The sequence below is a fragment of the Curcuma longa genome, chromosome 21 (assembly GCF_044706935.1).
Source record: "Curcuma longa cultivar G26 ecotype Majalengka, Jawa Barat chromosome 21, ITB_CL_G26_1.1, whole genome shotgun sequence".
In the NCBI taxonomy this organism is placed as follows: domain Eukaryota; kingdom Viridiplantae; phylum Streptophyta; class Magnoliopsida; order Zingiberales; family Zingiberaceae; genus Curcuma; species Curcuma longa.
Window position 1 is genome coordinate 5,365,877 of NC_133881.1, and position 27,681 is coordinate 5,393,557.

At 39.1% G+C, this 27,681-nt stretch overlaps 6 protein-coding genes and 1 pseudogene across 7 annotated transcripts; 6 read left to right on the forward strand and 1 right to left on the reverse strand.

Annotated features, from left to right (window-relative positions):
- Positions 1-1,675: 1,675 nt before the first annotated feature.
- Positions 1,676-3,248, forward strand: LOC141815267 (transcription termination factor MTERF8, chloroplastic-like). The gene has a single exon (XM_074703190.1). It carries the CDS (start codon positions 1,676-1,678, stop codon positions 2,858-2,860), a length of 1,185 nt encoding a protein of 394 aa, XP_074559291.1. The 3' UTR covers positions 2,861-3,248.
- Positions 3,249-7,727: 4,479 nt separating this feature from the next.
- On the reverse strand, positions 7,728-7,847 carry LOC141815730 (5S ribosomal RNA; annotated as a pseudogene).
- Positions 7,848-8,727: 880 nt separating this feature from the next.
- Positions 8,728-10,050, forward strand: LOC141815457 (transcription termination factor MTERF8, chloroplastic-like). The gene has a single exon (XM_074703400.1). The coding sequence runs from the start codon at positions 8,783-8,785 to the stop codon at positions 9,941-9,943; it is 1,161 nt and encodes a 386-aa protein (XP_074559501.1). The 5' UTR covers positions 8,728-8,782; the 3' UTR covers positions 9,944-10,050.
- LOC141815084 (uncharacterized) lies at positions 9,944-11,112 on the forward strand. Its single transcript, XM_074703043.1, has 2 exons — positions 9,944-9,970; positions 10,528-11,112. Exons 1-2 carry the CDS (start codon positions 9,944-9,946, stop codon positions 11,110-11,112), a joined length of 612 nt encoding a protein of 203 aa, XP_074559144.1.
- A 1,212-nt stretch (positions 11,113-12,324) lies between these two features.
- Positions 12,325-14,000, forward strand: LOC141814949 (transcription termination factor MTERF8, chloroplastic-like). The gene has a single exon (XM_074702908.1). It carries the CDS (start codon positions 12,365-12,367, stop codon positions 13,553-13,555), a length of 1,191 nt encoding a protein of 396 aa, XP_074559009.1. The 5' UTR covers positions 12,325-12,364; the 3' UTR covers positions 13,556-14,000.
- Positions 14,001-17,766: 3,766 nt separating this feature from the next.
- Positions 17,767-18,927, forward strand: LOC141815085 (uncharacterized). The gene is made up of 2 exons (XM_074703044.1): positions 17,767-17,945; positions 18,060-18,927. The coding sequence occupies exons 1-2, from the start codon at positions 17,767-17,769 to the stop codon at positions 18,925-18,927; spliced, it is 1,047 nt and encodes a 348-aa protein (XP_074559145.1).
- Positions 18,928-20,758: 1,831 nt separating this feature from the next.
- On the forward strand, positions 20,759-22,902 carry LOC141814912 (transcription termination factor MTERF15, mitochondrial-like). 2 transcript variants are annotated; one of them, XM_074702869.1, is made up of 2 exons: positions 20,759-22,023; positions 22,540-22,902. In XM_074702869.1, exon 1 carries the CDS (start codon positions 20,820-20,822, stop codon positions 22,020-22,022), a length of 1,203 nt encoding a protein of 400 aa, XP_074558970.1. In that variant the 5' UTR covers positions 20,759-20,819; the 3' UTR covers position 22,023; positions 22,540-22,902. The 2 variants fall into 2 exon arrangements, with proteins under 2 accessions (XP_074558970.1, XP_074558971.1); XM_074702870.1 differs by having other exon boundaries at positions 22,545-22,902.
- The last annotated feature ends 4,779 nt before the right edge of the window (positions 22,903-27,681 follow it).

Below are 27,681 nucleotides of genomic sequence, written 5' to 3' on the forward strand. Positions count from 1 at the left end.
CTAAGTCCCTAAGCTCTCATGATTTTGTTCTTGGGCTTTCCCCAAAAGGTCTCATGCCAATGGAGATATTTTTCATCCTTTTAAATCCATGATCTTTCCTATGTGTTTTAGATGTGGGACTATGTTTGCACCCTTGCAACCCAACAAGAACGTGGCCGAAAAGGCCGCAGAGAGGAGGAGGAAGAAGGAAAAGGTTTCGGAGATGGAAAAAGTTCGGCGAGCGAGCGAGAGAGGGAGGAAGGGTTTAGGTTTTTCTTTTCTTCATCTTAATCGGCAGCGGGAAAAAAAACTTTCCTCGTGGCAGACATACGTGGGCTGGCACGTATTATTTGTACGATTTCCTGCTAACCTTTCATGTTGCATATCACGACTCATTTGGAAAGGCAATAGATGGAACAGGGCAAATTATGAAAGTTGTGACCTAAGCATGATGTTAGCTCAAGCTTATGAGTGCCCCCAAGTACAACCTTTTGGTACAAAGCAAGTTATGAAATTTGGAGTAACATAAGTTTGAGCCAAACTAGACTAGTAGATAGTGATTATTAAGTTCGAAGAGTGCCAGGGCTTGGAAAGCAAGTGGAAGAGATTGAAAGTGTGTAGTCTCACATAACTTTATTTTATTATAGGCGAAAAGTATCACAAAATTATTTCGTTAAGTAATTTAATAGTGTTAGTAATTAGGGTATAAAATAATGTACTGTCAAACTATGATGGACACTTCAATGATCTTCGAGCCTCTAGGTATTTTTGAAAAAATATATATAAAATTTGAGTGCTGAAATGTAATTTTATAAAGAATCAAAAGGGCACCTTCAAATTATGCAAATCATCAAAATGATTTTTTTTTAAAAAAATAATTAAAAGGGCACTCTATTATATCGTTTACCTCGAAAATACTTTTATTTTCAATTATATTAGAGTAACTACGATTAATTGCTACGATGTGTAACAGTTATGATTAACTATTACGACATATAATAACTACAAAATAGTTATTATAACACTGTAATAATTTTTATTTTCAATGCTATTGTAACAATTACAACATAGTAATAATTAATATAATATTATTGTAAACTAGCTAAGTAACTGATTCAATTATTTAAAATAATTTTGATCAATTAAATAATATTGATGAAGTTTAAGTAATTTTGATAAATTTGATAAAGAGTATTTTAATATAACAAGGTGTTTAGGATTCAGTAATTTAGAATTTAAAGTTAATTATGTGTAACAATAATTATTTAAAAGTAATTTTGATTAATTTAAAATAATTTTAATAAAATTTAAATAATTTTGATCAAATTTAAATAAAAAAATATTTTAATATAGTAATATTTTTTATATTATAATTTTTATTAAAATAAAATAGTTCAATTTTTATGAGTAGATGTTATAACAAGACGAGAATACAAAAATTTTTAGTACAAAACATGTGATGGGCACCTTTTTTTTAATTTTTTGTTTAAAGAAAGATTTCTTTTGCCTAATTTGGGATGCGTTTTGATTGTTGCTCAACTTTTCTTTGCCTTATGAATTTCAGTAGAGGGTAAAATGTAAATTATCAAATTCTGAGGACAAATGATAAAATTTGAAAGAAAAAAAAAGTCCCGGAACAATATAAACACGCTAGGGTTTAGGGGAAGAGCAAATCGAAATCTGTGAAGGAGAGACGATGAAGAGGCTACATTACTTCTCCTTCTTCTGCAAAACCGTGTCTTCCGCTCGTTCTCCTCGCCCCCACGATGCTGCCCTCCTCTTCGCCGTCTTACCTTACTCGGCCTCCGCCACCGCCGCCGGCGCCGCATCCACCACTGGGAAGCGCATGTTCATGGCCCAGTACCTCGTCGACTCATGTGGCTTCGACCAGGAGAAGGCCACCGAGGCCTCGAAGCTTCTCAAGGGCATCCAATCCCGGCAGCAGCCGGACTCCGTCCTTGCTTTCCTCAAAAGTTACGGCTTCGATGACGCATCAGTAAAAAGGCTCGTACATTACTTCCCCAAATGCCTTCTTTTGGACGTAGAGAAGACGCTTGCCCCAAAGTTCCGAGCTTTCGAAGATCTGGGTCTCTCCCCATCCGACATCGTCCACCTCGTCCGATCGAATCCCTTCACCGTCAAAATGAAACACGAAAGCACTGTGCCTAAGATCGAATTTTGGCAAGACCTTCTCGGATCCAAGGATGCGCTGGTGAAGTTGTTCAAGAGTAACCATTGGTTTCTTGGGTACAGCATCAAGAAGAAGATCCAGCCCAACCTTGAGTTGCTTCGGGAATGTGGCTTGGACGGCCCAAAACTTGCCTTTATGTTGCGGAACTGCCCACTGATCGTGGCACAGAATGCTGATTTTTTGCAGTCATTGATCAGTCGCACGGAGGATTTGGGAGTGCCACGGACATCGGGGATGTTTCCTTGCACTCTGTTTGCACTCTTCAAGGTCAGTCCAGAGAAGTTCAAGATGCAAATGGAATTGTTCCGGAGCTTTGGGTGGTCAGAGGACGATTTTGTTGTGGCATTCCAGAAATGTCCTACCTTCCCGCACAAGTCTTCGATGAGTTTGCAGAGAAAAATGGAGTTCTTGATAAATGAGGCTGGATATGCTTCTTCTTACATCGCTACACGTCCAATACTATTGACACTGAGCTTGGAGAGAAGGCTACTTCCGAGACATCGGATCTTGGCAACCTTGAAGTCTAGGGGGCACTGTGAAAGGGATTACAAAGTGACAACATACATGGTGGATACCGAGGCCCAATTCTTAGAGAAGTACATTATCCTCTACAAGGACAAGTATCCAGATCTGAGTGAACTCTATGCAAGCTTAAACCACTCTAATGCTTCTGAATCTGGACTTCAATGAGGCAAGTCATTTTTTCCCCTGCGAGTTGTATTTCATGTTGGCATTTTTCACTGAATGACTTCTCCTTTGTCAAACTCTAAGCTAATATTTATGCCAACAAGCATGAAGAAAAGAAGAATTCACAGAATCATGGTCTTGTTTTTGCATGTCGATATGCACGAAGATAAGAACAATTCACAGGATTATGATTTTGATTTTGTGTGTCAATCGAGTTAAAAGCTCACAGATTCGTTCCTTGCTATGTTGGACAATTGTTATTCTTGTATTCATGCGGACTCTACTGCAAGAGATCGCTGCCACATGGATGCAATGTTTGGAACACTTCTTGAATTTTGTCGATTGAAATGGTATTACATGTTTGATACTGAATAGCTGTAATCTTTTAGAACACCGCATTAATTGTGAGTTTGTGACTTTTCAATTCTAGAAACACGAAAGGCGACTTTGGAGGATGTTGAACCGTATGGAACACCAACAAGATATCATATTAGAGCAAGATACCCTTGCCCTCAGCTGAAACTCTGAAAAAGTCGGGGGCAATATGAAATTCTAGAAACACGAAATGCGACTTTGAACCCTAGCGAACATTAATGAGATATCATATTAAAGTTGGCTTTTTCTTTATTGTTTATATAGTGGTTAAGTTCTCATGTAATGAAAAGTTGATATTTTTTCAAAGGTTAAATTGCAAAATGAGGTAAATTTGAGAAAGCAACTAGCAAGTTAAGGATCCAAGTCGGAACTTTGTTTTAGAGGTTTTATAGACAATTCATTATTAGATTTGTGGCCATAAATGTGAGTATTAAAGATAAAATGATAGTAATAATAAAAAATGATGAACAGTTTGCAAGAGAGTTGATTTTATTTTTACCAATTAGGATAGAGGTCTATTCTTCTGTCATCTTCTTGCGGAATCGGTTCTCTCGCCCATATAGCCTTGCTCCGTCATCACTACCTCCCTCACTCAGCCTGTCAAACTGTCACTCGATTGACACGTGGAACGGTAAAGTATTCAACGGTAGGTCACCTACTCCATTAATACAGTATAGTATATCGTGCCAAGCATGAGTGGTGAGACACTCAACTACCGCGATGAGATATTCTCTTTATCATTGATGTGATGTCTCTTCTCGTTTCATATATAATGACCCCGCTTATAGCAGTCGCAGGGATGCAAACACATGGTTTATACTCTCCGTCCCTTACACCTCTCTGAGTCTTCTCCTTCTCCATCTTCAGTTTACAGCTTGATTTGAACATCGGAGCGAGTGAGCCAGGGCATTTCTGGCCTCTGTTCTTATTCTCCCTCTCTTTGCAGTCTGATCGGAGCACTATCATCTCTTCTCCGCTCACGGGTCTTACACGACTTCACTAGCATCAAAGTCAGGAATACCAATGACTCATCCGTAGGTGATCTCAAACAAGAATAATTTTTGAGGTCAAATTCGTAGAGAAGTACATTATCCTCTACAAGGACAGGTATCCAGATCTGAGTGAATTCTATGCAAGCTTAAACCACTCTAATGTTTCTGATTCTGGACTTCAAAGAGGTAAATCATTTTTTTTGCCTGCAAGTCATCGTTCATGATGCCATTTTTCACTGAATGGCTTCTCCTCTGTCAAACTCTAAGCTAATATTTATGCCAACAAGCATGAAGATAAGAAGAATTCACAGAATCATGATCTAGTTTTTGCACGTCAATATGCACGTAGATGAGAACAATTCACAGGATCATGATCTTGATTTTATGTGTCAATTGAGCTAAAAGCTCTCAGATTCATCACTTGCTATGTTAGACAATTGTTACTGCAAGAGACATCTTTCCTTTATGAACATTCAGTAATCTCTCCTTGTTTGAGTTGTAGTAACTCATCAAAAGGTCCCGTGGAATGTTGCACGGTTGTCTCCTAACATATTTTTATAAAAGGGAGAGGAACACTACACTACTTGTGAGTTTTTGTGACTTGCAATATGGATTAACTCGAGTCAAATTACTTTTAAAAATTTTAATGATGTTTTATCTTACCTAACTGACTTTTTAAGAAAGGTTTATTAATTTTAACTCTGGTTTCGACTGGATGCCGCAGACGGTTAAGTCACTAGTCAAGGATATATCACCTCAACATTTTGCTAATCCCATCAAAGAAGGAACCTAAAAAGAAAGAGCTAAGCGAAGGAGTCAACGAGGTGTCAGGGATTCCCGATAGGCCACTCCGATGCTCAAGTCAGCAGAGATCACGAAAGAAAGAAGAAGAAGCAGTATGTGTATTGTAGAGGATTCGAGAGAGATAGCTCTTCATACCTGTGGGGGCTTATATAGTAACTGAAGAGAACATTTCCTTTGTTAGAAGAACAAATTATGCAACGTTTTAGGAAGCAAATTTTGTGATCCGTTGTCAAATGAGCTGGTGATACGCTATTAAGGGCACCATCTCTAATGATCTCTAACCATCTAGCGGCTTGGCAGAGTTGATTATTCTCATCTGACGGTTGTAGGTACAAGTGCACGGGGATCTAGGAGACCAGGTTTGGAAACCTAATAATCGTCCTTATCCTTTTGGCAGAGTTCGTACGCTTGGTTGTCTTCTAGTACCAAATGTGACCGAAAGAGAGACCGAACCCAAGCCAATTAGGTGGGTCGGACTGTTTGAGGATGAACTCAAGAACGAGTGACCGAGTTGTATAACTGAGCAGTCGAGCTATCGGAGCATGTGGGCGAGTTGTGTAGCTGAGCTACGTGAGCATGTGGTTGGAGAGCTTAATTCGAGCTGACTGAACAGGTGGTCGAGACTGAGGGAATAGGTGGCCGAAGGAGCATATGGGCGAGTGGCTGAGATGCATAAGAATGGGAGCTGTAGGAGCATGTGACCGAGATGCATAATTGAGCGGTCGAGTTGACTGATGGGCCAGGCCGAATGAGACTGTATGGGCTGAATGTTATTGTAATTGGGTCGTCCGAGGCGTTACTGGACCAATCAAAACATGGCTTGACCGTTGACTATTGACTTGCCAAATCAGATGCCAGCTCAAACTGATTATTGACCTATTTTGCCATGTCAACCAATAAAGATTCGCCATATCAACTCCTTTAAAATGCATAGTAATTTTTATATTTTTTATATAATAGCATATTGGCATTAATGATATACCAAACAGTTGCTTTGGATTTATAAGATTGGTTTTTTCATAATTGTTTATATATCTAGGGGATTTTTAAGTTCTCATTAAAAAATGATATATTTTTCAAAGGTTACATTGCAAAATGAGGTAAATTTGGAGAAAGTACGGTAAGGGTGGAATTGGAACTTGGGCTAGAAGTTTTATAGACAATTAATTATTAGATTTGTGGCATTAATTATGAATGATAAAAAGATAATTTAGAGGAGTGATTTTCTCGTTGCCAACTATAAATTATTAATTTCATAAATTCACAACATTTTGACATTGAAATTGCAAATAAAAAATTACTACCTCCGTTTCATTAAGATAAAAAAATAATTAAACATAATTTGTATTTATCTAGATGTGCAAGTAAGATTAAAGAAACATATTTTTTATTTTATATAAAGGGATTATTATAATAAATAGTGAATAATCAAATTTATTATGTATCATATGAATTTATAACAAATCTGTCACCTAAAATAAAACAATACAGCTAATTGAGAAGGTGATGTAAATTGTGAGTTGGAAAAATTGATGATGCAATAATAAACATCTTATAAAACAATAAATTGATATGATAGATTTGTTATTTATACAGTGTATTAATAATATATTTGATAAGTTTGAAAAATTGTTATACATTTACTAAAATTTGTTTTTAAAATAGCAAAAAATGTAATTTTAAAGATAAATTTAGTATTTTAGTAGGGGTAAAATGTAAATTACTTGATTCTCCTAATAAAATGATAAATTCAAATGAAAGTGAAATGAAACAAGGGCAAAAAATCAAAAGGGCATTTATTTTTTCAAATTGTTAAAGGAGCATCTCACTTTGATTTTTTATTAAAATGGTATCTCATCTTTTTTTTCTTAAAAAAAAATAAAATCTGTCACCCTAGTGGCCCCCACACGGTCGTCTCTACAATCATCTATAAGTAGGTAAATCAAGAAACTGCACCACAATCATCTGTGAGTAGGTAAATCGAGAAACTGCACCACAACCATCTGTAAGTAAGTAAATCGAGAAATTACAGTTAGTCACGAGGAGAATATTGCTCGATTTCGTCGAGATTCAAACCCTTGTCCTTTTCTACAAGTCTGCTCCGTCGTAACCAACTCAGCTATGCCTCGGGGGCAAAAACTATATTGGATAAATTTTTTATAGTGACCGACCCCACCGCCGAAACGGTCCCATATCAGAAAATTCCTTTAATTTTTTAGAGGCACGGTACCACTATGTTGATAAGAATCTACTGCCGAAATAGCATCTCAGCCAACAAATACATGTTGCTAAGATGACTCGAATCGAAACAACACCGTAGTCAACAAATACATGTTGCTAAGAGGACTCGAACAACACATGCTTCCATGCTTACCACTTGGGATAAGACACTTCAACTAAACTGTATTGGGTAAATTTTTTATAGTGACCGATCCCACTGTCGAAACGGGCCCATATCATTAAAAAAATCTCCTAAAGGATTTTTTGGAGGCACGGTATCATTATGTTGATAAAAACCTACTACCGAAACAGCATCTCTGCCACCAAATACACATGTTGCTAAGATGACTCGAATCGAAATATCATCTCAGTCAACAAATACATGTTGCTAAGAGGACTCGAACTCAAAATCTCAAGCAACATACATCTCCATGCTTACCGTTTTCAACATAAGCAAACATAGAAAAAAATAAATCAAAAATAGGTCCGACACGAGGACTTCCCAGGGGTCACCCTTACTAGTACTGCTCTCGCTTAAGCACGCTTAACTTTGGAGTTCTGATGGGATCCGGTGCATTAGTGCTGATATATATATATATATATATATATATATATATAATGACACAATAATCTCACTTTGATTGTAGATCTTTAAATAAATTTTGATTTGATATATTGTATATCTCAAATTCAATTTGAGTTAAAAATTATGACATCTCAAAGCTTAAAATTTAATATTCATGTTTTATTAGCTACTAAATCATAGTTGCTACAATTACATAATAGTAAGTTTAGTCGTTATATAATTGTAACAACTATGATTTTGTAACTGTTACATCTTAAATATTAAATCTTAACTTTTGACTTAGGTTAACTATGATTTATAATTGTTTACCTAGTGGAATCCATAATTTCAGGTTCAAAAAATATCATTTAAAATTTTGTTTAAAGGCTTCGAATAATTTTAATATTAAAAAATAATTTCATGCTACAGTAATTATGGAACCGTCGTTGTTATAACTATGTACTAACTCAATCGTAATAATTATAATTTCGTAACTATTATAACACATTTGATCTAGGGGTGTAAATGAGCCAAGTTGCTCATGAGTTATTCGAATCTCTGTTCGAAAAAAATTCATTTGAGTTCGTTCGATTAAGTTAACTAGCCGAGCTCGAGCCTGATTTTGAGTTCGAAAATATTATTGAACCGAACTCAAGCTTAACAGTATTTGGTTTGTGGCGAACATGTTCGTTTAAAGGCTTACGGATGTGTTCATTAAAAGGTTCGCGAAACGTGAATATAAGTAAGATAATGTAAAGAACAGTTGTGTTATTTTATGCAGAAATGAACTTCTTTCAATAAAAATAAAAATGAAACGCCTGCTTGACCCCACAAAAAAAAAAAGCATCTTTTTTTATTTTTGCCCATGAAACAAACCATATTTGACTCCGACTTCAACCCGCCGCCCACCACACCACTGCTAGGGTTTTGGAAGAAGAACAAATCGGAATATGAAAAAAGTAGATATTGATGAAGAAGCTACATTCCTTCTCCCTCTTCTCCAAGACCATCGCTTCCAATCGTTCTCCTCGCCACCACGATGCCTCCTTCCTCTTCGCCGTCTTTCCGTACTCTGCATCCGCCAGCAGCGGCGGCGTCGCATCCGCCACCAGGAAGCACATGTTCATGGCCCAGTACCTCGTTGACTCCTGTGGCTTTGATCAGAAGAAGGCCGCTGAGGTCTCTGAGCTTCTTAATGGCATCAAATCCCGGCAACAGCCCGACTCCGTCCTTGCTTTCCTCAGAAGTTACGGCATAGACGACGCCACTGTGAAAAGTCTCATACTTTTCTTCCCCGGGTGCCTTCTTTTGGACGTAGGGAAGTCACTGGCCCCGAGGTTCCAAGCTCTCCAAGATCTGGGTTTCTCCTCATCCGACGTTGTCCACCTCGTCCGATCAAATCCCGTCGTTGTCAGGAACAAACTCGAAGGAATCGTGCAGAAGATCCAATTTTGGCAAGGCCTCCTCGGTTCCAACGATTTGTTGGTGAACTTGTTCAAGAAAAAACATTGGATTCTTGGGTGTAGCATCGAGAAGAGGGTCCAACCCAACCTTGAGATGCTCCAGGAATGTGGCATCACCGGCCGGAAGTTCTCCCTCATTGTACGGAATAGCCCGATGATCATGATACAGAAAGCAGATTCCTTGAAGTCCTTGATCAGTCAGGTGGAGGACTTGGGAGTGCCCCGGACGTCGGGGATGTTCCACTTGACTCTGTGGTCGCTTTACCGGGTGAAACCAAAGAAGTTCAAGATGCAAATTGACTTGTTCCGGAGCTTCGGGTGGTCGGAGGATGATTTCATGGCGGCGTTACGAAGGTGTCCAACGTTCCCGGCAGCGTCTTTGAAGACTATGCAGAGAAAAATGGAGTTCTTGGTAAATGAGGCTGGATATGCTTCTTCTCGCATCGCAATGCGGCCGGTAATTTTGACATTGAGCTTGGAACAGAGGTTGATTCCGAGGTATCGGATCTTGGCAACCTTGAAGTCTAGGGGATGCTCTAAAAGTGATTACAAAGTGTCAGCATGCCTGATGTGCCCTGAGAAGACATTCGTGGAGAAGTACATAGACCGCTATAAGGACAAGTATCCGGATCTGGTTCAATTGTATGCAAGCTTTAGAAAACCATAGATGCCTGTGATTCTAGACTTCGATGAGGTAAGTTTTTTCTTTTGTTCCTGCAAATTATCTTTCAATGTGCATGAAGATGAGAATAGTGCGCAGGATCATGATCTTGTTTTTACATGCTAATGGAGCTATGGCTCACAGATTCATCACTTGTGATTCTTGATAACAAGCTATGAACATGAGAAGTAGTTACTCATCGATGTGTTCTATTTTATAGTGTTTTGATATTCTACTTTATATTCGTCGCTAGTGATGTTAGATGATCGATTGTTATTATTGTATTTATGCAGACTCTACTACAAGAAAAGTATTCTTCTTTTATGAACTTGCATTAATCTTTGCTGGTTTGAGTAGTAGTTACTCAAATCGATATGCTCTATAGAATACTGTAAGGTAGTAAGGAGGGTAGACCAGCTGAGTTGAATGAGTTGATCGAGTCGAATGAGATAGTTAGACAAGAAGAGTGGGCCAACAAGCCTATTGATCTTTCGAGCCAGTCTCGCAATATTTTTGATCGAACGAATGTGAACTTTGATTGAAAATAGTGAACTTTAAAACGGCCAACAAGCCACTTGTCATTCTCGAAGCTTCTCAAGGGCATTCAATCCCAGCAGCAGCCCGACTCCGTTCTTGCTTTCCTCAAGAGTTACGGCTTTGATGACGCATCAGTAAAAAAGCTCCTACATTACTCCCCCAAATGCCTTCTTTTGGACGTAGAGAAGACACTTGCCCCAAAGTTCCGAGCTTTCGAAGATCTGGGTTTCTCCCCGTCTGACATCGTCCACCTCGTCCGGTCGAATCCCGACACCGCCAAAGTCAAACACGAACGCACTGTGCCTAAGATCGAATTTTGGCAAGACCTTCTCGGGTCCAAGGATGCGCTGGTGAAGTTGTTCAAGAGAAACTATTGGTTTCTTGGGTACAGCATCAAGAAGAAGATCCAGCCCAACCTTGAGTTGCTTCGGGAATGCGGCGTGGTCGGCCAAAAGCTCTCCTTTATCTTGCGCTTTCACGCAATGTTCATAACGCAGAAAGCTGATACCTTGAAGTCGTTGATCAGTCACGTGGAGGACTTGGGAGTGCCACGGACCATCGGGGATGTTCCATTGCATTCTGTGTGCACTCTTCGTGGTCCACCCAAAGAAATTCAAGATGCTAATGGAAGTCGTTGATCAGTCACGTGGAGGACTTTTACGTTTAGAATATAAAACTAAATATAAAAAGGCTTACTAATCCAAGTTGAGTCGAACAGTAAGAGGCTTGAGCTCGAGTTCGATTTGTTTTCCCTAAGTTTGAGTTCGGTTCGAGTTCGATTCGAGTTTTAATTCTTAAGCTCGAGTTCGGCTCGCAATGAAATTAAATAGTTCGCGAATAACTCAAGTTCGGTTCAAAAATGACTCATTTTAAAATTAAACGAGTTTAGTTCAAACTCGATTCAAAAATAATTCATTTAAAAATTAAACGAGCTTAGTTCGAACTTGACTCGTTAATATATACTATTTATAATTCATGTAATATATATATACACGTTTGCGAACCTCTTAATGAACATGCCTGTAAGCCTTTAATAGCTCCACAGAATGTGATTGACTGAACTGGTAATTCATGACTAAACCTAGTTTCCTTGCTAAAAAAGGGACTAAACTAAATATTTTGCCAAAAAGGGTGTAAACTTAAAAACCAATGGGGGGCTTCAAAGATCTTTTTTTTTTATTTTCTGATCTAATTTTTAGAAAATAAAAAATACATTTGGTATGCAAAAGAGCGGATGTTACAAACCATCAGCTCAAAAACCATAACAAATCAATAATAGTCATATTGTGAACTCCATGTCTGATTTCAAATCATAAATTCTTGGTTTGTAAATCATAATTGTTAGGTTCCCATAACTTATAGTTTTCTTTCTATGGCTAGGGGTCGCGAGTCTCCCGATACTTTTCTTAATGTTATCGAGTCATTCATCTTTTACATTCATATTTACTCCAAAGCGGAGATAACTTTCTCCCTTTATCTATCCTAAAAATCATCTGCAAATGAATTCTAAATCCATTTGGGGATCATTTTTTGGGGATCGAACAAATGTGTACTTTGATTGAAAATTATGAATTTTAGAACGGTTGATAATTGCGAACTCTAGAACAATCATAACCCAACTGAAAGGAACATCTTTAAAATTTTTAAGAAAGTGATTGGTGCATAACTGAAGTACTTTCAAACTATTATGGGCTTTTTGACGATCTCAAAAATCTGTTGGTAGTTTTGAAAATATATGTAAACTTTGAGAGGTGAAATGTAATTTTCACTACTTTCTTTATCCGGCGAATTTATTTAGAGGGTAAAATGTAAATTGCGAGGCTACATGATCTCCAACCGCTAGGGTTTCGGCGGAAGATCAAATCAGCATCTCCAAAGGAGGAGAGATCCATGAAGAGGCTACTTTACTTCTCCCCCGTCTGCAAAACCTTGTCTTCCACTCGTTCTCCTCGCCGCCACGATGCTGCCCTTCTCTTTCCCGTCTTTCCTTACTCGGCCTCCGCCACCGCCGCCGCCGCCGGCGTCGCATCCACCACTGGGAAGCACATGTTCATGGCCCAGTACCTCGTCGACACATGTGGCTTCTCCCAGGAGAAGGCCACCAAGGCCTCGAAGCTTCTCAAGGGCATTCAATCCCGGCAGCAGCCCGACTCCGTCCTTGCTTTCCTCAAGAGTTACGGCTTCGATGACGCATCAGTAAAAAAGCTCCTGCATTCCACCCCCAAATGCCTTCTTTTGGATGTAGAGAAGACACTTGCCCCAAATTTCCGAGCTTTCGAAGATCTGGGTTTCTCGCCATCCGACATCGTCCACCTCGTCCGATCGAATCCCGACACCACCAAAGTCAAACACGAACTCACTGTGCCAAGGATCGAATTTTGGCAAGACCTTCTCGGGTCCAAGGATGCGCTGGTGAAATTGTGCAAGAGAAGCTATTGGTTTCTTGGGTACAGCATCAAGAAGAAGATCCAGCCCAACCTTGAGTTGCTTCGGGAATGCGGCGTGGACGGCCCAAAGCTTGCCTCTATCTTGAGGAATCAACCACTGTTCGTGGCACTGAAAGCTGATTTCTTGAAGTCCTTGATCAGTCGCGCGGAGGATTTGGGAGTGCCACGGACATCGGGGATGTTCCATCGCACTCTGCTTGCACTCGCCATGGTCAGTCCAGAGAAGTTCAAGATGCAAATGGAATTGTTCCAGAGCTTCGGGTGGTCAGAAGACGATTTTGTTGTGGCATTCCAAAAATGCCCTTCATTCGCGAACGGGTCGTCCGCGACTTTGCGGAGAAAAATGGAGTTCTTGATAAATGAGGTTGGATATGCTTCTTCTTACATCGCTATACGTCCAATACTATTGTTAATGAGCTTGGAGAGAAGGTTGATTCCGAGACATCGGATCTTGGCAACCTTGAAGTCTAGGGGTCACTGTGAAAGTGATTACAAAGTAACAGCATACATGATGCTTTCCGAGGTTAAATTCGTTGAAGAGTACATTATCCTCTACAAGGACAGGTATCCAGATCTGAGTGAACTCTACGCAAGCTTAAAACATACTAATGCTTCTGAATCTGGACTTCAATGAGGCAAGTCATTTTTTCCCCTGCGAGTTGTATTTCATGTTGGCATTTTTCACTGAATGACTTCTCCTCTGTCAAACTCTAAGCTAATATTTATGCCAACAAGCATGAAGATAAGAAGAATTCACAGAATCATGGTCTTGTTTTTGCATGTCGATATGCACGAAGATAAGAACAATTCCCAGGATTATGATTTTGATTTTGTGTGTCAATCGAGTTAAAAAGCTCACAGATTCGTCCCTTGCTATGTTGGACAATTGTTATTCTTGTATTCATGTGGACTCTCCTGCAAGAGATCGCTGCCACATGGATGCAATGTTTTGAACACTTCTTGAATTTTGTCGATCGAAATGGTATTACATGTTTGATACTGAATAGCTGTAATCTTTTAGAACACCGCATTAATTGTGAGTTTGTGACTTTTCAATTCTAGAAACATGAAAGGCGACTTTGAACCCTAGGGAACACTAATGAGATATCATATTAAAGTTGATTTTTTTCTTTATTGTTTATATATCTTGGGGGGTTTTAAGTTCTCCTGTAATGAAAAGAAATGATATTTTTTCAAAGGTTAAATTGCAAAATGAGGTAAATTTGGAGAAAGCAACTAGCAAGTTAAGGATGCAAGTCGGAACTTTGTTTTAGAGGTTTTATAAACAATTAATTATTAGATTTGTGGCCATAAATGTGAGTATTAAAGATAAAATGATAGTAATAATAAAAAATGATGAACAAGTTTGCAAGTGAGATGATTTTCTTTTTATCAATTATGATAGAGGTCTATTCCTCAGTTAGCTTAGTCACAATATTGAAGGATCGTTTAGATGAGGATTCCAACTCAAACAAATCAATCAAAAGGGGGACACATCAACAATCTCAACAACAACAATACGATCGTAGAATTAACTCATATGAAGATCAAGAGCACAACCTTCCATGTATGAAGGTGGAATTTTCTTGTTGGAAGAACGACGATCCAATTGAATGGATTTCAAGGGCCAGAAAAAAATTTCGCTTCCACAGTACATCAGATTATGCAAAGGTAGAACTAGCATCTATAAATCTTGAAGGTGATGTCATCCAATGGTATGACTGCTTGAGGCATGCCATGGACCTCCAACATGGGAGGATTTTAAAAAAGAACTCCTCAATCGATTTGGTCCCTCCGAGTATGAGAATGTTGATGGAGAGTTGGCCAAAATCCGCCAGACTACAATCGTATTGGAGTACCAAGGACGATTCGAGCCACTCTCCAACTGAACTCGTGATTGGTTTGAAAAGCAATTATTAGGCACTTTTATTGAAGGATTTCACCCTATTTCGCCCTGACATACGACGAGAAGTGAAAATGAATCAACCCCGCACTATGAAGGCAATCTTATCCTTTGCATGACTACAAGAAGAAAAGATAAATGAGGAAGGAAGAAGAAATAACAAGGTAATTTGTGAAAACACACCTCGTTTCTCAACAACTCGCAAATTAACAAAAGAAAAGATCAAGGAACGAATGACAAAAGGACTTTGTTGGCATTGTGATGAAAGTGGCATCATGGTCATCAATGTAAGCAAAAGAGGCTATTGATGATTGAACCAATAGAGAACTCTGAGGAAGAAGATGATGAAGGTGAAATGCAAGAAGACATCGACGAAGTACAAGATGACTCTATGGCCATATCAGTTCATGCCTTGGAAGGGCTTCAAACTCTGCAAACGATAAATGTAAAAGAATTCATTAAAAAACAATTAGTAATAATACTTATAGACTTAGGAAGCACTAATAATTTTTTAGACTCAACTTTGGGAAGAAGGCTTAAACAGAAGGTAGAGCAAGCATCTACATTTGATGTCAAGGTGGCAAATGGAAGATCACTTACAAGTCCAGGAAAATGTGACAATGTTAAAATTTTCTTGCCTAACTATGAACTAACCACATAACTCTTTCTTCTACCACTAGATGGATGTGATGTCGTACTTGGAGCACAATGGTTGAGGACATTAGGAGGCATATATGAAATTTTGCTTAGCTAACAATACACTTCCAAGATTAAGGAAAAGCAGTTTGCGTCAAGGGCAAGAGATAAGATACTATAACATCAATTAGTAGCCATCAAATAGAGCGGTTATTAAAGAAAGATTGCTCCATATTTCTCATGAAACTCTCCATCAAGAAGGAACCTAAAGGTACATCACATAATTCCCAAGAATTAGAGACACTTCTTTCAAAATTTTCCAAGTTATTTGCTGAGCTGAAGGGACTTCCTCCACCCCGTTCACATAATCATCGTATACCTCTAATATCGGGGAGTGCACTAGCAAATGTTAGGTCTTATCGCTACCCTTATATTCAAAAGGAGGAAATTGAGAAAATTGTACAGGAAATGCTTCAAGTTGGTATCGTTCACCCAAGTGTAAGTCCATATTCCTCCCCAGTGCTTCTTGTACAAAAGAAAGACGGAAGTTAGCAAATGTGCGTGGATTACCGTGCACTCAATAAAATTACAGTGAAAGATAAGTATCCCATCTCCATCATTGATGAATTACTTGATGGAGGTGCCTCATTCTTCTAAAAGTTGGATCTTCGCTCAGGCTTCCATCAGATATGAATCCATTAGTCAGATATTCTGAAAATAGCTTTTCGGACCATGATGGCCATTATGAATTTTTAGTCATGCCATTTGACTTAACTAACGCACCTTCCACCTTTCAAAGTTTGATGAACGATATTTTCAGGTCTTACATTCGCAAGTTTGTGTTGATTTTCTTTGATGACATTCTTATTTATAGTTCACCATTTGAAGATCATTTGCACCACCTTTATAAGGTACTTACTCTTTTGCATGAGCATTCTTTTTTGTGAAAAAAATCTAAGTGCAGCTTTGGGACAACTAAGGTGGAATACCTTGGTCATATTGTAAGCCAAAAAGGAGTAGCTATTGATCCTTCCAAAATACAAGTTATAAAGGAATGACTTATCCCAAAGAATATCAAGGCATTGCATGATTTTCTGGGTCTCACAGGTTATTATCGTAAATTTATAAAAAATTATGGAAAGATTAGTACTCCATTAACAACTTTATTAAAGAAAGATGCATTTAGATGGTGTCTCGAAGTAGAATAAGCATTTTAGAAATTAAAGGAGGCTATGATGACAACACCCGTTCTTACATTACCTGATTTCAATAAACTATTTGTCATTGAAGTTGATGCATCTAGAGTTGGAATTGTAGCAATTCTTATGGAAGATGGGCGACCATTAGCTTTTACTAGCAAGCCACTATCTCCCCTATTTATTACAAAAAATGTTAGCTATCATACATGCTGTTACAAAATGGAGATCCTATCTCCTTAGCCAACGCTTTCAAATACGAACTGACCATAAGAACCTTAAGTTCATCTTAGATCAACGTGTTTCTAACATGGATCAACAAAAATGGATCAAGAGACTCTTGGGATATGATTATGAAATCATTTATAAGAAGGGAATAGAGAATACAATAGCTGATGCTTTATCTCGCCTTCCTAATCAAATGGAGTTTGCTGCTATATTGTGAGTAACTTGCAAGAATTTGGACGATATAAAAAAAGACGTAAAGGAAAGTTCACCCACCCAATCTCTCATTCAGAGCATACTATAAAATTCATCGTCAAACCTCTGCTATTCTTGGGATAGAGAAATTTTACGATATAAAGACAGAATCTTCCTTCCAACAAACTCAGTGGAAAAGAGGGTGATATTAGAGGAATTTCATTCTTCACCAATTGCTAGACATTTTGATTTCCCACACACATATAAACAAATTTCAAGGGCTTTCTATTGGAAGGGAATGAAAAAAGACATCAAAAACTTTGTTGTCGAATGTGATGTATGTCAACAAAACAAAGGAGAAAATGTAGCAAGACCAGGTCTTCTTCAATCCCTTCCCATACTTAAACAAATATGGACAAACATTTCCATGAATTTCATAGATGGATTACCAACATCACAAGGACAAACCACTATCATGGTTGTCGTTGATCGCCTCACAAAATATGTTCATTTTTATTCGTTATCACATCCTTATACATTGCACCAACAACGCCGGCCTTCCTTCTCACGGTGTCTGTGATCGCAGGTCTCCGGTGGTCCCAGAGGTCCTGTCCTTTCCATCCCGGAGTGGTGCTGAGGAGCAGTTGCGTATCCAGAAGCGGTTCTTGGCGGGAACAGATAAACCATAAGATGTCCAATGTTGCCATGCACATCTACATGGCAGGGATTGATGAGACAGTGAGACACCGATTACTGCAGATCACTGGATTTCAGCCGAGGGAGATGCCGTTCAGATACCTGGGGATCCCGATCGCCTCTCAGAAGCTACGGATATCAGATTATACCACACTTTTAGATGCTCTGACCAGGCGAGTCACTTCTTAGCCTAAGACGACACTGTCTTATGCCGGGAAGGCCCAGCTGATAGCCTCAGTTCTTCAGGGTGTTGAGTGTTACTGGATGTCAGTGTTGCCGATACCCAGTGGAGTGGTTGATCGTATATATAGCATTTGCAGATCATTCATGTGGACCACACCACGACCACCGATTGCATGGGCTGAGTTGTGCAGACCCCGACGGGAGGGAGGTCTTGGCTTGAGGGACTTGAGTGCCTGGAACCGCGCCTTGCTGGCAAAGGTTCTATGGCGACTCCAGGACAAGCAAGACACTCTCTGGATTCGATGGGTGCATCACACATATTTACAGCAGTCTGGGGTATGGGGCTGGACTGCTAGACATGGGGATTCACCGCTTCTCAAGCAGATCCTTCAGATTCGAGATAGTATCCTTGAGACAGCGGGTAGTCCAGCGGCAGCAGAGCAGTTACTATCAGAGTGGTTCCAGCAGCCTCGAGGGGTAGCAAGAGCATATGATTTTTTCCGAGGTGTTAGACCGCTGCAGCCATGGGTACAGACGGTATGGCAGTCTTCCATTCAGCCGAGTCATTCCTTCACTTTGTGGCTTCTGGCACGTGGACGACTACCTGTGCGGGCTAGACAGGACTACATACCAGACCGTCAGTGTGTTTTTTGCGGCCAGGCTGAGGAGACATTAGAGCACCTCTTCTTCCAGTGTGACACTTCTGGTCGATTGTGGGGGAGGGTACGTGCATGGCTCCATATGCGACCAGCGATGACTACTTTTCAGAGTATGCTGCGTACTTTCAGACAGCGATACAGGAGATCCTACACTGTTACCTCTGCACGACACATAGCCATGGCAGCCCTAGTGCACCACTTGTGGAGTGCTAGGAATGCGTTGATACATGAGGGGAGGCAGTTGGACGAGGAGAGACTTTACCGACGAGTGCAGACGCATGTATATCGGACCCTCGGAGTCTACACGGACTGAGAGCTGAGACGGGGAGCGGAGATGGAGATCGAGCCATAGAGTGATTGCATGTGAGTGGATGATTATGTACATACATAGAGAGATTGCATGCGAGGTAGAGAGTTACTTGCATACCAGCATACATACATGTGAGGCAGAGAGTTACATGCATACCAGCATACATACATGAGAGCATTGTCTGTATTGAGTTGGCATTACATCATAATAGTACATACATGGCATCATGCATACATGACATTACTTATGCACTGTAAAAAAAAAAAAAATCTTTTGAGGTGAATGGACCCACCTTCGATGGTCCATCTAGTCCACAGCAAACGGCTTGTGGTAAAGACGTCCCAAATCCGTTGATGGCTGAGGCTTTGCCCAAAAGCCTAGGAGGGTGAATGAGTCCACTGATTAGGCTCATCTAGTCCACAGCAAATGGCTCGTGGTAAAGACACTGCAAATCCGTTGATGGCTGAGGCTTTGCCAAAAAGCCTAAGAGGGTGAATGAGTCCACCGATTAGGCTCATCTAGTCCACAGCAAACGGCTCGTGGTAAAGACACTGCAAATCCGTTGATGGCTGAGGCTTTGCCAAAAAGCCTATGAGGGTGAATGAGTCCACCGATTGGCTCATCTAGTCCGTAGAAACGGCTACGGTAAAGACACGTCAAATCCGTTGATAGCTGGCCACTTGCTAAAAGTGAGCAGACTTGTGGTGATGCTGAGCTACGGATGATCACTACTGGGGGCGGCTGAGGAGCTATGGTGGGGTAGCTACTGAGGCGGCTGAGGAGTTATGATTGGACGGCCAGATCTGCTGGGGAGCTGAGAGGGATGATTCGTTGAGGATGATCACCGCCGATACTTGTACATGTGGCGTGGACGCCGATCATGGGTGACACGGAGTGATGAGGCACTGGCTGAGTGCTGCACCAGTTGGAGGTGGTTCACGGACATGTTGGTTGGGCGCTGATGGAGCGAGAGGATTCTGATGCTTGATATTCTACCCTCACCACAGTGGGCGCGTGCGAGGTGATTGTACGTCATGTACTTTGCATGTACACAGTGTGAGGGATTTCTGAGATAGTGTTGGTACACATGTGAGCACATACATGTTATGGCATGATACTTACTCAGATCTGACATATCGTCAGACATGACATGAGATAGGATCATTGGCCACTTTGTATACCTGTGCTTTTTCTTGATGATATACATATTTACCTTCATCAAAAAAAAAAAAATGTTGCCATGCAGAAGAGCTGATGTTGCAAACCATCAGCTCAAAATCCATAACAAATAAATAATAGTCATATTGTGAACTCCATCTCTTATCTCAAAATCATAAATTATTTGGTTTGTAAATCATAATTGTTGGGTTCCCACAACTTATAGTTTTCTTTCTATGGGTAGGGGTGGAGTCTCTCGACACTTTTCTTAATGTTATCGAGTCATTCATCTTTTACATTCATATTTACTCCAAAGCGGAGATAACTTTCTCCCTTTATCTATCCTAAAAATCATCTGCAAATGAATTCTAAATCCATTTGGGGATCGAACAAATGTGCACTTTGATTGAAAATTATGAATTTTAGAACGGTTGACAATTGCGAACTCTAGAACAATCATAACCCAACTGAAAGGAACATCTTTAAATTTTTAAGAAAGTGATTGGTGCATAACTGAAGTACTTTAAAACTATTATGGGCATTTTGAGGATCTCAAAAATCTGTAGGTATTTTTGAAAATATATGTAAACTTTGAGAGGCGAAATGTAATTTTCACTACTTTCTTTATCCGGCGAATTTAATTAGAGGGTAAAATGTAAATTGCGAGGCTACATGAGCTCCAACCGCTAGGGTTTCGGCGGAAGATCAAATCGGCATCTCCAAAGGAGGAGAGATCCATGAAGAGGCTACTTTACTTCTCCCCCGTCTGCAAAACCTTGTCTTCCACTCGTTCTCCTCGCCGCCACGATGCTGCCCTTCTCTTTGCCGTCTTTCCTTACTCGGCCTCCGCCGCCGCCGCCGCCGCCGCCGCTTCCGCCGCCGCCGCATCCACCACTGGGAAGCACATGTTCATGGCCCAGTACCTCGTCGACACATGTGGCTTCTCCCAGGAGAAGGCCACCAAGGCCTCGAAGCTTCTCAAGGGCATTCAATCCCGGCAGCAGCCCGACTCCGTCCTTGCTTTCCTCAAGAGTTACGGCTTCGATGACGCATCAGTAAAAAAGCTCCTGCATTCCACCCCCAAATGCCTTCTTTTGGATGTAGAGAAGACACTTGCCCCAAAGTTCCGAGCTTTCGAAGATCTGGGTTTCTCCCCATCCGACATCGTCCACCTCGTCCGATCGAATCCCGACACCACCAAAGTCAAGCCCGAACTCACTGTGCCTAGGATCGAATTTTGGCAAGACCTTCTCGGGTCCAGGGATGCGCTGGTGAAGTTGTGCAAGAGTAACTATTGGTTTCTTGGGTACAGCATCAAGGAGAAGATCCAGCCCAACCTTGAGTTGCTTCGGGAATGCGGCGTGGACGGCGAAAAGCTCGCCTTTATCATGCGCTTTCACGCAATGTTCATAACGCAGAAAGCTGATACCTTGAAGTCGTTGATCAGTCACGTGGAGGACTTGGGAGTGCCACGGACATCGGGGATGTTCCATTGCACTCTGTGTGCACTCTTCGCGGCCCACCCAAAGAAATTCAAGATGCTAATGGAAATGTTCAAGAGCTTCGGGTGGTCGGAGGGCCATTGTGTTACAGCAATCCAAAAGTATCCTAGACTGCCGGGAAGGTCTTTGAAGACTTTGCAGACAATTATGGAGTTCTTGATAAATGATGCTGGATATGCTTCTTCTTACATTGCTACCCGTCCAGTACTATTGACAATGAGCTTGGAGAGAAGGTTGATTCCGAGACATCGGATCTTGGCAGCCTTGAAATCTAGGGGACACTGTGAAAGTGATTACAAAGTGACGACATACATGAAGCTTTCTGAGGCCCAATTTATAGAGAAGTACATCATCAACTATAAGGACAGGTATCCAGATCTGAGTGAACTCTACGCAAGCGTGAAACACACAAATGCTTCTGATTCTGGACTTCAATGAGGTAAATCATTTTTCCCCTGCAAGTTATCCTTTATGTTACCATTGTCACTGTCCTTTGTCAAATTCTAAAACTAACATTTATGCCAACAAGCATGAATATAAGAATTTGAACAATCATGATCTTGTTTTGCATGTCAATATGCATGAAGATAAGAACAATTCTCAGGATCATGATCTTGATTTTGCATTGCATATCAATCGAGCTAAAAGCTCACAGATTTGTCGGTTATTATGTTAGATAATTGTTATTCTTGTATTCATGCGACTCTACTACAAGAGAGACGTTCTTCCTTTATGAACATGCAGTAAGTTTTCCTTGTTCGAGTAGTAGTTACTCTTGATATGTTCTGTGGAATGTTGCACGGCCGTCAAATGAAGTCTCCTAATATATTTTTTTTTATATAAAAGGGAGAGGAACCACTGCCACATGGATGAAATGATTGAATACTTTTTGAATTTTGTGGGTTGGCATGGTATTACATGTTTGATATTGAATGGCTGTAATCTTTTGAAACAGTATAGCAGGTGTGAGTTTGTGAGTAGAAACATGAAAGGCCACTTTGAACTTTTGGAGGCAATGCAAACTTTGGATGGTTGGGAATCAAGTAGGAATGAACAAGTTTAAGAAAAAAACAATTGAGGCTAGAGAAAATTTTTTGTTGGTCTGGAATCAGAAGGCTTGGTCCCTACAATAAGTCATAATAATCTATGATATGCCTTCAAAGAATTGGAAATGTAGCAGATGAATCTCTTTAGGAATTAAGTGAAAGAACTAAAATGGTAAATATTTGTACTCTTTAACAGACTCAATAGGTGCTGCTTTGTACACTAACATGTATTATGTTCATATCATCAACTTGCTCCGCAGTCTTTTTTTTCAGTGTTTTGGGTTGTTTTGGTTCACTAGCCAAACAAGGTGTTAGAATGACAAATTGCATTGGAGTACCAAGAAGATTAGCGTCCTACACGACAAACGCTCTTTCATTAAACAATGTTAGTGTTTGGGAGAGTAGGAGGTGATAGAATTTCATCATGGTTTCTTATTTCTCCATGTTTTGCATCTTATATTTGTAGACCTTTGTCATGGAATATGGGAGGATTGTTAGGGTGCATTTGGTTCAAATTATCATATATAACTTTTGTTATGTGATTATCAGGTAATCACATAATTTGTTATGTGATTATCAAGTAATCACATAACTAAGTTTATAAGGAATAAAATATAATCTAATATTGTTTGATTAAATTTTAGATAAGGTTATAATTTAATTTAACCTTTAATTATTGAAAGAAGATTATTTAGAGGGTTAAGTTGAAACAAATTGAATCGGTACACGGTCCAAACTATCAAAATATCCAAGTAAACATTGTAATTTAAGAAAATATAATAAAAGATAAAAAATGTGATCAAGGAACACATCAACATGGTAAGATGTTAATCTCTAGTTAAAGTTGTTTAGAATAAAAACTAAAAAAGAGTGATCAAGGAACAATAAAATATTCGCATGGTAAGATGTTCATCACTAGGTAAAGTCGTTTAAAATAAAAACTAAAAAAAATGATCAAGGAACCACAAAAGATGTTCATCTTTAATTAAAGTTGTTTAAAGTATAAAATAAAATAAAAATGATCAAGGAACTACAAAATAGAATATTATAGATTGAAATGAGAAAGCGTTTATGATTCTTGCACTTATACTTATTACTGGTTTGAAAATGAAAAACCAACAATTTAAGAGTAGTCTTTTAGGATTACAGTAACAACATATTCAACTTAGGAAGAACGTGAAAGGAGAAATTAACAAAAATATAGATTTTTTTGGGTGTCAATTTGTACCTCAATAAGAATACATATACAAGCTAATCAATCAAAACTAAAATTGCACTTCCACACACTCGGGCACAATCTCAAACTTAGCATACAGATCTAGTGAAGTATACTTTTCTGCAAGTAAAGGTGGAATCCGCCACCTTAGCGACCCTACACGATTAGTGAAGTATACTTAAACTTAGCATACAGATCTAGTGAAGTATCAAATTAATTGATTTGTGTCAGTGCTTGGGAGGGCACTGATAGCACTTGGTGAAGAGTCCAAATGTGTCCACTTGGCGTATGAAGTTATCATGCTCGCCCACCCTCCAACCCAAAGCCAACGACCAATACCCATGCCACCACAAATACGTTGATGTAGTAATGACCCACCGATCCTCCAGAAAGAAAAGACTTATCATTTCATAGAAAAATCAAAGGAGTTACTTTGGATTTTGGAGTTCACCAGTGTTGTGCGAGGGTGAGAGATCGAGAACCCTAGCGCCACACCGATCAAACACCACACCTTTCGCCAGAATCCTCGCCACCTCCACGTAGAAGAACGAGGGATCCATGTTCAACAATTCCACATGTTGTAGCTTTTCCCGATCAAAGCCAACTCTGTTGGTTCTTTCAAACACTAGCAAATTCCCTGGGTTACTTCGCTAGCGTCATTCCAGAGGAAGTAGGAAATTACGCGTCCAAATTCCAAGGCAGTTTGGTTCAAGGCACCGACGACCTGCGAAGGGGACGTGTGAACAACGTCAGTTGTTCTCCACTTGCGATGGGGAAAGGGAAGAAGTCACCACATGCGGGGGATAATTTTGGAAAAAAATTATTGTTAACCTCGGAATTGTGGAAAACTTTACATTTCTATGGGGTTCCGATTCTGGATTATATTCCCCAATTGCTGATGTGGCTGGGATATTGCATTATTAGGAATCGTTGATTACCTAAACTAAATAAAATTTTTATTGATAATCTATTAAGGTTATCAATGATAATCTTCAACTAAATGACCTTTTAGAGTTATAGAAAAAGAAGGATCATGTTATGCTGGGAAAGTTGATGAGTTTCAAGTCATGAAAAAGAATTAACTAATGTTGGGAATGATCGATGATGAAGTTGTTGCGTTTTCTATATCTAGGACTTCGTTGGTTACAATGACTTCCTTGTTTGTGAGCTGATGAGTTGGTGCTCTTCTCTTTTTTTTTTTCTGCCATTGTATTTTAGGACTTCTTTGACTACTCTCTCTCTCTAAAAAAATATATATTTTAAAAAATATCTTAGAGGTCCATCTTTAAATGTGTATACCTCTTTAAATGTATATAAATTATGTTTTAAATTTATTCGGTGCACGAATTCATCTACTTCTAAGATTAATCAAGTGAAATTCGAAAAATTAGATTATATATCTATATATAGTCCACTTTTCTTTCGCACTTATGCATGACTGCTGACATGGTAGGTAAGTTTAATGTTTGTTTAAGCCCTAAATCCAAAATAGTTGAAAAAACGTGAAAGGAATGGCGTCCACCGCCTCGATCCTAAACATCTTCACCAACACCGGCCTCCACCGCCTCGATCCTAAACCTATCTCCACCGTCGCCCTCCTCCCTCCCTGCTGCCTGTAGTACTGACCCGATTCTAAACCCTAAATCCGTCTCCAATGCCGCCTCCATCGCCCTCCCCCCTCGCTCTCCCTCGCTCGTTGCGAATGACATCAGCTTCTTAGTCGCCGCATACAACATCGACCTCCTTCGTTATCACAGATGAAATCGGCCTTCGCATCGTCTCCACTAACACCTCCACCATCTCCTCCGTCTCCACCGTTCGCCATCTGTTGCCGCGCAACGGTGCCACTTCTGTGTCCCCTGCTTCAGTGTTTGTTCAAGGAAACGCGAGAGGGAAAACGCCGCCAAGAGAAAAAAAATGTAGGCACCTAACATGGTGGCAATTGCGGATGAGTCGCGCATGAACTATGTATATATATAATACTTTGAACAAAAAATTTGATTTTTAGTATAAGGCCATTCACAATCCATCTTTGTTATAATACCCTCCACTTCATTAAAAATATGGGATCCACTGTCACATACTCATTATAATAACATACCTCTTTCACCTACATTTCTTTTAACATTAACACTCATTATTTATAAGTTCCACCATCCACTCAATCATCTTAAAATTATATATATTAAATAAATATATTTTAAAAATATTTTAAAATATTAAAATTATTATTATTATTTTTAATAATAATCTTACTTTTAAAATAATAATTTTGAATTAGCCATTAAAAAATAGCCGTTAAAAAATAATCGTTAAAAAATTAACCGTTTTATTTAATTTTAAAATTTAAAAAATTAAAACTAACCGTTAAAACTAACCATTTATAAATATAATTAAAAATAAAAAAATTGCATGTGGAGTGGGTTAGCCAGGGGTTGGCCCACCCACTACCACATGAACATGTTCAAGACCTTGAACGTGTTCATGTGGAGGGGTGTTATTAACACTAAAGAGTGTTATAGCACCCCCTCCACATTGGTCATTAACACCAAGAATGTTATAACACCCCCATTAACATAGCATTGGGGATGCTCTAATAAATTTAATAATTTTGCAATGTTCAATATTGTTTCATAAGTATAATGATCGAAGTTGATATAATTTAACATTAGCATGTCAATAAGCTTCATGAATTTTTTAAGATTCAGATGGTCGTGGAGTCAGTCGTGTGGAGCCGTTGGGTGACCGATTCTATCTTTTGTTGCAATGAATTCTTTAAGATTAAAATAATATGAAATAATTGAAAGATAAATTTTGCTATCTTGGAAATATGAAAATTTTTAAAATAATTATTTTTCTTGAAAATAATTTCAAGTTTTGATGATAATGTTCAAATATTTAAAACGTATAGGTTGTGAATTAGCTTTAATAGAAAGATAAAATAGTTCCACAAATAGTTTTAAAAAAATATTTAAAATAGGTAGGTAGAATAGTTTCAGGTCAAAAAATTTAAGATAAATATGTTAAAAAATTAGTTTAAATAACTAGGTAAAATAATTTCACATCAAAGAATTTAAAATAAATATTTTAAAAATTAATTTTAATAGAAAAGTAAAATATATTAATTAATATTGTACCACATCATTAATATTACTTAAATATTATAAAAAAAATCATCGAATTGACACAATTAATTGGGCCCCTGAATCGTAATCCGTCTGGCCCCAATCAAACCGATTATGATTCAAGCCCAGCTAATCGGATCAATGGATAACCAATCCATTGATGTAGTTACGAGCTCGAGTTGGATCCGATTCGGATTTATCGGTGGGTAGGTCTAGATTGGAGCATATAGAATGAGTTTTGAGGAAATTAGACAAAATTAAAAACTAAAGGGATTTTGCATGGAAAAATGTCAAATGCTTAATACGATTCTCAACAAGGCCACCTTGCAATGACATTATGATTTATGAAAAGCAACCTAGGTAAATTACAATGTATGCCTTACCTTTACAAGTCCTGATGGCAACGAGGCCAAACATATGGCGGCTCAAGAAAATGGCTGTTCCAATCAACCTCAACACCTCGGCAGATGACAAGAGCACTATTGACCATCTCTTCAATAAAATGTAAAATTCGTCATCTCAACGTTCCATACGGTTGACCTCACGACCATCTATGAGGAAGTAAATCGAAAAGTTATAGTTGACCATGACGGAGAAGGGCATTGTCTTGGCTTCGTCGAGATTCGAACCCTTATCCACTTCAGTAACTGCTCCGTCATAACTAACTCAACTATATCCCAGGAACACTATTGACTTCTTCACATGAACAG